This window comes from Gekko japonicus, unplaced genomic scaffold, assembly GCF_001447785.1.
Source record: "Gekko japonicus isolate JY-2015 unplaced genomic scaffold, Gekko_japonicus_V1.1 scaffold452, whole genome shotgun sequence".
Taxonomy (NCBI): Eukaryota; Metazoa; Chordata; class Lepidosauria; order Squamata; family Gekkonidae; genus Gekko; species Gekko japonicus.
This window is the reverse complement of record NW_015167545.1, coordinates 1107061-1118297: the sequence shown is the minus strand read 5'-3', so window position 1 is coordinate 1118297 and position 11237 is coordinate 1107061. Positions and strand designations below refer to the sequence as shown.

The window sequence follows — 11237 nt, the reverse complement described above, 5'->3', positions numbered from 1 at the left end:
GTTGGTCTCAGCATAAGGCAGCTTCATGTATTCATGTATCGTTTTCATGCAGATGAGCTACCTAAATCCTTCTCCTCCTCCCTTTTTAATTTGAATATTAGTGATATGTATGTGTCTCCTGCTGGCATTAAAAAAAAAAAAAACCCTCAGCTTTGCCTTTTTCTGCTCAGATCTGCTAAGAATATAAGAACATAAAAACAGCCCTGCTGGACCAAACCAGTGGTCCATCTAGTCCAGCATCCTGTCTCACACAGTGGCCGGCCAGTTCCTCTGGAGGGCCAACAACAGGGCACAGAGGCAGAGGCCTTCCCCTGATAAGAACATAAAAACAGCCCTGCTGGACCAAACCAGTGGTCCATCTAGTTCAGCATCCTGTCTCACACAGTGGCCGGCCAGTTCCTCTGGAGGGCCAACAACAGGGCATAGAGGCTGAGGCCTTCCCCTGATAAGAACATAAAAACAGCCCTGCTGGATCAAACCAGTGGTCCATCTAGTTCAGCATCCTGTCTCACACAGTGGCCGGCCAGTTCCTCTGGAGGGCCAACAACAGGGCACAGAGGCAGAGGCCTTCCCCTGATGTTGCCTCCTGGCTCTGGGATTTAGAGGTTTAGTGCCTCTGAATGTTGAAGTTTCCTTCAGTCACCATGGCTAGCAGCCACTGACAGACCTTTCCTCCATGAATCTATCTAATGCCCCTTTAAAGCTGTTTATTCTTGTCGCCATCACTACATCCTCTGGTCGTGGATTCCACACTTTCATTGAGCTAGCCACTACAACCCCAAGATCTTTCCCCCTTTCAGACTCAGCAAGTTCAGTCCCCATTAGCCTATACTTGAAACCAGTGTTCCCTCTAAGCTGAGTTAGGGTGAGCTAGCTCACAGTTTTATAGCCTCCGGCTCACACGTTTTTGTCTTAGCTCAGGAAGGATGGCTCCAGAGCAAACTAATTTAGGCAGTAGCCCAATTGCTCGCTCACAACTTTAATGCCAGTAGCTCACAAAGTAGAATTTTTGCTCACAAGACTCCAAAGCTTAGAGGGAACATTGCTTGAAACTGGGATTTTTTGGTCCTGTTGCTAAATCCCACCCATGATTAATAATTCACAAAGTCACACAATGAAACTCAATGAACACCAAACATCTGGGTCAGAACGGCTGTCATCCCAGATGTGGAACATTCCCCCACCAAAAAAACCCAGCACTTTGAAACATCTCTTGCCTTCCTAACCTCTTGTCTCTCTCCAACAGCCGGACTATGATGTCTGGATACTCTTCACCGTGATCGGCACTGTTGTGGCCATTGCTTTGATCTTCATCATGCGCTCTCGGTGTCAGCCAAGCAGAGTTCAGGTAAGAAATTATGGGTGGATCCTTCTCCAGTGACAGACAGCCTCAGCACGGCAGCCCCTCCTTAAGTTGATGGTTCCAGAGGTGGACTGGCTCATCAGCTCACAGCTCCTGTGCCATCTGAGCCAAGGAGCCCCCGCCAGCTTGCTCCTGGGCCATTTTACCTTCCCAGTTTGCCCCTGGATAGTTCACATGAATGCATTTATCCTTCATTGGAGGGTAGGTTTGTTACCATACTTATGCAAGATTAGGTTTTTTCACAGGTATGCCATAAAAAAAAAGAGGCGGGTCATCTTCCATTCTCATGCAAACTAAGTATGTCCAATAATAAGTGGGAGGAGGTATATAACATTTTTAAGACAGTCATCTTGCATTCAGGGTTGTCTTCCTTTTGAGCCAATATAGAAGAAGAAGAAGGGAAGAGATTGGATTTATACCCCGCCCTTCACTACCCAAAGGCGTCTCAGAGCGGCTTACAAACTCCTTTCCCTTCCCCTCCCCACAACAGGCACCCTGTGAGGTAGGTGGGGCTGAGAGAGTTCTGACAGAAACTGCTCTTTTTTTCAAGGACAGCTGTGCCAGAGCTTGTGACTGACCCAAGGTCACGTCAGCAGGTGCAAGTGAAGGAGTGGGGAATCAAACCCGGTTCTCCCAGATTAGAGTCTGCGCACTTAACCACTACACCAAACTATTCTTACTACACCACTATTCTTAAGAGCATCAAATGTGTGTACAACCCGGTTCTTAGAGCAGAACAACACATCGTTTTGGCAAATACAGTGTCCCACACCTACCCATGGGCTGGAATAATAGACATGCCAGTGGGGACACTTGCAGGGGAGAAACAGTGGATTGGTGTGGGATGTTGAAGCTTCCTACCAATTCTTCTCTCAAAAACCCCTCCCTAGGTCATTTTTCCCACTGCCCCCCAGTCATGGGCGTCTTATTTCCAGTTTGAGCCCATCTCAATCCCCAAGGGCACACTTGCAGGATGAATCGGTAGACAGAGGAAGGGTTACAACACAGCCTTCCTAAGGAAGAACTGCAAAACCTCAGAAGTGCTCTGCTGGATCAGCCCAAGGTACTTCAAGTCCAGCAACTTCGCTGCATTTCCACCTTTGAGCCAGAGCCAAGGAAGTTTTGCTTTGCTCTGGCTCAAAGAGGAAGGCCCTGGGATCCTCATGAGTCATGCTTGGAAAGAGTATGGAGTTGCATGAAGGTTCCCCAAAAAACATCAGAATGTGCTGTATTCCATGTGGGGAAGCAGCCTGAGTTACTAATTTTTGCATCAGTCCTGGAAATCAGGACACAAAGTGAGACAGGACGTGATAACGAGGAGCAGGCTGCCCAAACGCTAGCAGTCGTTAGGCAAGAGTCAGCTGCCTGCTTCTTCCAAAGCTGGTGTGCTTAAACTATAAGGAAATGCAAAATCCATTAGCCCTGAAGTCAGCCTTGCAGCCTGGTCAGATCTACCTCCACTAGGGATGTCAGCCTCCAGGTGGGACCTGGAGATCCCCCGGAATTACAGCTCATCTCCAGACTACAGACATCAGTTCCCCTGGAGAAAATGGATGCTTTGGAGGGTGGACTCTATGGCATTGTTCTCCACTGAGTTCCCTGTCCTCCCCAGGCTCCATCCCATAATCTCCAAGAGTTTCCCAACATGGATCTGGCAACCCTACCTCTCCAACACCTAGGGTTGCCAGCTTTGGGTTAGGAAATTCCTGGAGATTTGGGAGTGCAGTCTTGGAGGAGATGGGGTTTGGGGAGAGGAGGGACCTCAGCAGGGTATAATACCATACAGTTCACCCTCCCAAGGGTGAACCTTTCTCAAGGGGAGCTGATCTCTGTCATCTGGAGATCGATTGTAATTCTGGGAGATCTCCAGGCCCCAGAGTTGTTTGACTTATGCATTGTAGCATTGTGAGCCTTAGTTCCTGGAAAAAATAATTTGCCTGAAGGAGAATTTCTTGAAACACGCAACTTTTGCCTGGGAGGCATGTTGCTTTGATGCTTGCCGTATCTCTTTCCGGAAAGCAAAACAGCCTACGACATCGGCATTGACAACGGCTGCATCTCTCATCAGAAAGCAAGATAGTCTACTACAGCATTGAATCCTGTCTGTCTATTTGTCTCTGCAGCTGTGGAGTTTTCTACAAGATATATATTGTTCTTTAGGTTTTTGTTATCAATGTACTATAATTAATAAGATACACTAGGGTCTTTATTGTATATTTAGGTACAGGGGTCGTTTAGTAGAAAAAGAGCTAGGGGAACTCATTAGCATAACTCATTAGCATATGCCACACCCCCTGACATCACCAGAAGTGTGTCATAAGGCCACACACCCCGCCCCCAACGGTCTGGGCCGCTGCCGCCAGCCTTGCAGTTCCACTGCCGAGCCCCATGAGGGGCCCGGCGGTGGACCTGCAAGGCCGGCGGGAGTGCAAGGAAGCCCCACGAAGGCCCTCCCTGGCCCCAGGCAGGCAGGGGTGGGGAGAGGCAGGGAGGAAGCAACTTACCCTCCCTCTTCTCCTGCCTCCTCCTGGCTGAATGAGGGCCGGAAGCGGGGTGGCCAGAAGCAGGGGGCGGGGCTTCGTCATGTGCCCCGCCCCCGTACCTCACCTGGGGGAACTGCGATCCCCCGCGATCCCCCCCAAAATGACCTCTGTTTAGGTATATGATTTGAATGAATATATGAAGGCACAGTAGCATATCAGAATTGGGTGTTTTGTTTTAACACAGTGTTCTTCCACGTTTGCCCCACCTGGAGGCTGGCAACCTTACCTCCCCCCCCACTCCGCCAGTGGCCCGGAGGGGACCTGGTGGCAACCCTGGCCTCCATTCTAGATCCTTTAACTTTCCCATCTTTCTACAGACTAATATACAGGAAGAGACCCTGCGAGCAATCAACCAACTGGCCACCCGGAGGTACCAGGCCCGCTGTCGGCAAGCCCCAACAGGGGACTCCGCCAGTACCTGCAGCTCCGCTCCGGTCTGCGCCATCTGCCTGGAGGAGTTCAGCGAGGGCCAGGTAAGCATGGATTGGCCTGTGTGCCCCTTGCTGGTCTCCTTACAGGTGCTGCCTCTGGGGCTCTCCCATCTCATGGCGTGGGAGTGAAGAAAAAATAGGAGGCCCGGATCTCTGTCCGGGACAAACTGGTTTCGGCATTTCTGCTTGCGGAGAAACCCCACCTAGTGGCTTTCTCCAGCTAGACTGGGCACGTGCAGAGACAGACAATTTAGCATGAGTGAGATCCCAGCTGTTCACACACTTAAAGCATTAATCCCTTTTGATTTGGTTCCTCCAGTTCTGAGCCTTCTTAAATCAGAAAGCAGAACCAATTAACTTGGGGAGGGGAAATATCACATGCATACACACACCTTTTCACATGCGTAGACACACACACACACACACACACACACATAAACACACCCTGGCCTAGAAGCTTGATATGTTCAAATACTATTACATACATTTTTATCTCCCCTCCAAGACGCTCAGGGTGGCAGACATTATTCTCCCCTCACCCATGTTATCCTCACAACAACCCCGTGAGGTAGCTTAGTCTGAGCGTGTCACCCGGCAAACTTCCGTAGCAGAGTGAAGATTCGAACCTGGGTCTGTCAGGGAGGAAAGAAAAGGGTGGTAGTCAGCTTGATGTAACAACCGAGAAATAGAGTTGGGCGCCACGCAGCAAATTTGTTTGTCTGCTGCAAGCAACCCCAAGCTGGAGTCCTTGTGGCTCCTCAAAGACTAGCCAGTTTTTCTTCTAGCATGATCACACGTCAGGTGGAAGGAGCATTGCGGCAGAAGGGAGCTTCAAAGGCAGAAGGTGAGATGCTGGGAAATAGACACCTACACAGATAAGGATCATGTGTCTTGCCTACCTGTGGTTACTTAGCTGGTGAGGACGAGCCGATCTGCACATGCTCAGGGCCTTTATGCTTACTTGGCTTGTCATGTTTCCTTGGTTCCAGTCATTCCCCCCATCACAGACACAAGTTTCACTCCTGAGCACCAAGGCTCTTTTTGTAGAAAAAGCCCAGCAGGAGCTCATTAGCATAATAGGCCACACCCAACAGCAGGAACTCATTAGCATATTAGGCCACACCCATGACAGCACAGCTCATTGGCACATTAGGCCACACCCCCATGTTACCAGAAGTGTGGTCATCCAGCCACACCCACCTTTTGCTCCTTATTCTGTTTACCTTGTTTGTTGTCAAAACCCAGGGCCTTTTTTTGTAGCAGGAACTCCTTTGCATGTTAGGCCACACACACCTAATGTAGCCAATCCTAATGCGTTTCTGCTATTGGGTGTGGCCTATTATGCTAATGAGTTCCTGCTGGGCGTGGCCAACTCAGGAGCCAGCCGGAACTCCGTTCCTGTGCGTTCCTGCCCCAAAATAGCCCTGCTGAGCACCACTGCCCAACGAAAGCTAAATGCTATCCCCGTTCAAAAACAACAGCGACAACAACTCATTCCGTGAGACGTGCCGTCGGAAGGCCAGTGTGGTGTAGTGGTTAGCGTGCCTGATTAGGCTCTGGGAGAACCAGGTTCAAATCCCCTACTGTGCTGTGGAAGCTCACCGGGGGGACTATGGGCCAGTCACTCTCTCTCACCCTGACCTACCTCACAAGGTTGCTGCAAGGATAAAATGGACGAGGGGAGAATGCACTGCCTTGAGCCAGTCACGCTCTCTGTCAGCCTCACTTAACTCCCTGGGTTGTTGCTGTGAACGTCAGGTGGAGAAGGGGAGACGTTGGGTCCCTGTTGGGGAGACAAGTGGGGTCTACATAAAGAACTTCTGATCAGGACACCTGCCCCTTTTACCCTCAAATCGACACCACCGCCTTCTCCTCTCACCGTCTTGCCTTTCTTCCCAGGAGCTGCGGATCATCACGTGCTTCCATGAGTTCCACCGGTGGTGCGTTGACCCCTGGCTCCAGCAGCACCAAACGTGTCCCCTGTGCATGTTCAACATCATTGGTAAGAGTGGGGGAGCAGGAAGAGTAGCCTATGGGAAAGACAACTCATTTTACCTGGGAGCTTTTGGGGGGATAGGCTGGGAGCTGGCCCGCCCAGTGGGCGATGGCCATTAATGCTGTCACTTGGCTCTCCACTGGGCCTCAGGGTTGGCGGCTAAGGGCACCGACTGTGATTCCTGGAGGGTTAGATTTTTGCCAGTCACCTATTCCAACAGCATGGTGCGTGGGATATGGGTGCACCAAAGCATATTCCCTGTCTCAGGGAGAGGAGAGAAATGGATCTGAGCTATTCCGCCAAGCGTTGAACAGCCCAGATCAAACACTCTAGCACTTTATATGGACGGCCGCCATGTGCAAACTGTAATTTTATTGTGAATAAGTTATATTGGCTGTTTTATTGATTATTTTTAGATGTACTGCATTAATCTTTACTGGTTTTTAATTGTTGTAAGCCGCCCTGAGCCGCTTCGGCGGGAGGGCGGGATAAAAATCTAATAAATAATAATAATCTTGTCACACGGCTTTCATAACGTGTGGCGTGTCCCCAGCTGTCCCCACGATATCCTGGGACATATCATGGGAACCAGCTGATGCAGTTGCCTCCCTCCCCTCATCTGCTTGCTCAGTGGTCATTAGTTTCCATGGAGCTGACTCCATGGAAGAGTTGGGAGTGGCGAGGGAGGGCACAACATCATCTGCTCCACTATGTCACTTCCGTGGGAAACCTGGAAGTACCGTAATGTCACTCTAGGAATTATAAAACCACTCTGGTAAAACCATTGAGTTTCCGGTGATTCTTAGAGCTACCCTATGTTGGGCAACTAGGGGTGCCAGCAGGAGTCCTCCTACTAGAGCAAGAGGCCTGGCAGCCCTTGAGTTGACTGAGACAATTTGGCAATGTACAATTCCCTGCCAGTTGGTGGCAGTTCTCTTTGGTTTGAGTGCAAAGCGCATCGCTTAAATGGGAGGCATGGGGGACAGGTTCAGAGCACCAGGAAGTTCTAGGGGCAGCTAAGCTGGGTGTATTGCAAGGCAGGTCTCTAGACTTCTTGGGGGAATTCTCCTGGTGTGTCTATAAGGGCTGCATGACCAGGAGGACTTGGGACAGGTGGGGAAGCAAAGTGGGAGATGGACAGACTTGTGTCTCCAGCAAGTTGAGTGGGCTAAAATGGAGATGGCCAGCCAGTGGCCCACAGGCTTCATCCAGCGCCACTCTCATTTCCTCTGCTCCTCCTGCCCCCCTACCTGCCCTTGTCAGCTTTGCAAGGCATAACTTCTTATGGGATAGGCAAGGAGCTGTCAAAGACAGCTTGGAGGGTGCCTTGCCAGGTGAGAAGGGGTGTCTCATGCACGCATGTCGGCTTGGCTAGCCGAACACACCAAGCCATTTTGCCTGGGGGGCAGGAGCAGCTGGGCAAAAAAGGAGAATGGAAAAAACCCAAACTCGTTTTTCCTGTGTGCCGGGAGGTGCCCTTCCCATTGGAATTGTCCTAGAGGCCCCTGTGACACTGCAGACATTGTGACGGCCATATTTCATTTCCTGCAAAGAAAGGTGCTGGCCTTCCTGGGCTAGGGTGGCCAGGTCCCCTCTGGCCAGTAGGAGAATGGGAGGGGGGCAGGGTTGCCAGATCCAGATTGGGAAACTCCTGGAGATTTGAGGGGGAGCCTGGGGAACACAGGGACCTCTGTGGGGCACAACACCATACAGTCCACCCTCCAAAGCATCCGTTTCCCCCAGGGGAACTGATCTCTTTAGTCTGGAGAAGAGCCGTAATTCTGGGGGATCCCCAGGTCCCACCTGGAGGCTGGCATCCTTATCCTGGGCTCAGAGGACAGGCTAGTTGACTCATGAGCAACAGGAAAATCACGGCTTCTCTCTAGCCAAGATAGGGCTCTTTTTGGTGGGAAATGGGAGATTGGCTTAGAGGCCTTTGGCACGCAGGACCTCTGAAGCAATCTCCCATTTCCCTATAGGTGGGTATCTGTCAGCCAGGTCAGGAGAGAACCTCCATGCTTGAGTTCTTCAGCTGGAAGCTGCCAAACTACTGAAGTAATGAAATCATTGCCGGAGGAGAGCTCTTTCTCCTGAGCAACTTGGCTGAGGAGAATTTGACTCAAGTGGAGAAGGTGGCCACCTCTGGTATGGAGGACAGAGTCATCTGCAAGAGACAGTCTGTGGAGTCTACGAGCCCAGCATTCTGGGGGAGGGGCATTTAGAGTTGCTCTCGAACCCCTTCAACACACACACTCTGCAGGCTTGGTGTATGGGATAGTTGTCAGCTCTCTGGGATCTGAACGAGATGTTGGCCAATGAATCAGGCGATGGTTTTCTTGACCAAACCCACATTTCCCACAGCCAGATTGGCGGCTGTGGAGAACTTACTTTCGCCAAGTGCCATAGGGATTCAGATCAGGACCATGGTGTGTGTGTGAGTGTGTGAGAGTGTGTGTGTGTGTGTGTGTGTGTGTGTGTGAGAGAGAGAGAGAGAGAGAGCCAGCCAGCCAGCCAGCCAGCCAGCCAGCCAGCCAGCCAGCCAGCCAGCCAGCCAGCCAGCCAGCCAGCCGTGGTATAGTGTTAAGAATGGTGGACTCTAATCTGGAGAACCAGGTTTGATTTCCCACTCTTCCACATGTAGCCAGCTGGGTGACCTTGGGTCAGTCACAGTTCTCTCAGAGCTCTCTTAACTCCACCTACCTCACAGGGTTGTCTGTTGTGGAGAGAGAAAGGGAAGGTGATTGTCAGCTGCTCTGAGACTCCTTTGGGTAGTGAACTCATCAACTCATCCCCCCCATACCACATTCCCAAGCTGAATTGTGCCCCGTGGTGCCTGGGGAAATAAGTTTCTTGTAGCTGCCATCTGACTGTGGGGAAGGCAAGTCATGTCAGGAGAACCCTGGCACAACTGGTGGACAGTGTCTCGTCTAGTTCAGGCCTTAGCTTGACTGACAAAGTGAGCTTTGACTGATGAAAGTTTATATCCTGGAAAATGTTGTTGCTTTTCTTGGAACAGGATTAATTGGTGCTTACAGTCTCTGATCAAAGTGGGTTCTTCCTTTTTCTAGATCAAGACCCCTCTGCTTTACCCCTGCGTTCCCGGGAAGATGTACATCAGCCAGGGCCTGGCCGGAGGCCCCATTTCTTCCCGCAACACCCAGGGCATGCCTTGTACCACTTCCCACAGGCCCTCCCCCCAATACCCCCCAGGAACTGCCATGGCCACCCTTTCTTCCACTCTCCGCAGCTCTCCCAGCCAGGTTTCGGGACAATGCATTACTTGCGCTATGGGCCGGCAGGCTCTGAGCCTTGGTGTGCTCACCAGCCACCTCTTGCCCGAGGACTGTTGGCTTCCCAGCCCCAGGAGTCTCTGCCGTGTGAGCAGGTCCCTCCCCCTCACAGGCCCTGCCTGCTTCAACGTCAGCCCCCCTGCCGAGGAGGGCTGAGGGTTCCCCTGTCCGACAGGCTCAATCGCGCTGCTCCTCCCCAGAGAGGAATCCGCCACGGGAGACATCACCACAGCAGTGGCTCAGGGGAGAGTTACCTCACGGAGCCCAGTGGGTACCTTCCCGACGGCCCCGGTAGCGACACCAGTTCGGGTCCTTGCCACGGCTCCTCCAGCGACTCCATGTTGAATTGCACTGACGTCAGCCTTCAGGCCATCCATGGAAGCTGCTCCACTTTCCACAGCTCCTTGAGCAGTGATTACGACCCTTTTGCTTTCTGCTGTTCGGAGAATCCGGCCGCGGAAAACAGGCAAGAGCCGTCTTCGTCTGGGAGGGACCCGCGGCCCAGGGTCCAGTCGATGGACACGACGGGGGAGGGCAGGGCACAGCTGGCCAGTAATCACATCCACTACCACCACCACCATCACAGACACCACCATTATGGACGGAGCCCCCCGGACTGTCCGAGTGGCAGGCCGAGCCAAGAACCTGTTCAACGCAAGCCCAGATACCCCAGGGCCAAGGTCGGGTTACTTAGCGCCCAGGCTCACAGAAGGACTGAGAGGGCACACCTGCCGGAAAGTGCCTCTGGCTCAGCCTCCCCGGAGGCGACTCTGCTTGGACAGCCTTCTTGTTTGCCTCAAGGACACGCGCCCTCTTTGCCCGACAGATTGGACTTCAGCACGGCAGCCGGCGGGCAAGCAGGAGCCACCGGGCCACAGACCCCTCAGCAGCCCTACTTACAACTTCATCCTGGCAGGAGGAAATGGAAGCACCCGCTCATCTCTTCCCAATCCCCTTTGCCAGAGAATTCTGGTGCGCCCCCAGACAGCGGCTCTCCCACGCGTTATGGCCACAGCTCTGCAAACTGCTGCCCCACAGAGATTCAGCCTCTCATGCCCAGCGGTTCCTCGGTGCATTGTATTTCAGGTTGTCAGCAGATTTCAAAGCGCTTAGCTCCACATTCCGGTATCAAGCCTTGGGAGCAGGGGAACAGGACGAGGGAGCAGGACTGCGACTCCACGCTTCCGGTGGAAGGTTCGGGGGTGGACACCATGGGGAACAACGCCAGTTTTTACCTCAGCTGCCAAATTCCGCAACACCATCAGGGTAAGCCTCAGCCGCTAGGGTCGATCGACAATCCTCTGTAAATCGCTATGGCTATCTCTAGACACATGCGGGCATAGCACGGACCTTGGGGGAGACTTGGGGCATATCTGTACTACAAACCTTCAGTGCTTTTATAGTCTCATAGCTCTCAAAAGGATTCAGAGGTGATCAGTGCAATGTTAAGCATGTTTACTCAGAGGAAAGAGCCAGTTTGGTGTAGTGGTTAGGAGCGTGGACTCTAATCTGGGAGAACCGGGTTCGATTCCCCACTCCTCCACATGCAGCTGCCGGTGTGACCTTGGGTCAGTCACAAGTTCTCTCAGAGCTATTCTCTCAAGGGCAGTTCTT

At 52.2% G+C, this 11237-nt stretch overlaps 1 protein-coding gene across 1 annotated transcript; it reads left to right on the top strand.

Moving 5' to 3' along the window:
* Positions 1–1246: 1246 nt before the first annotated feature.
* Positions 1247–10930, top strand: LOC107112488 (E3 ubiquitin-protein ligase RNF43-like; the record flags this gene model as incomplete). Its single annotated transcript, XM_015413632.1, has 5 exons — positions 1247–1348; positions 2421–2435; positions 4236–4379; positions 6237–6339; positions 9402–10930. Coding segments are annotated over 5 exons (1893 nt in total), but the record flags the coding sequence as incomplete, so codon positions are not given.
* Positions 10931–11237: the final 307 nt, after the last annotated feature.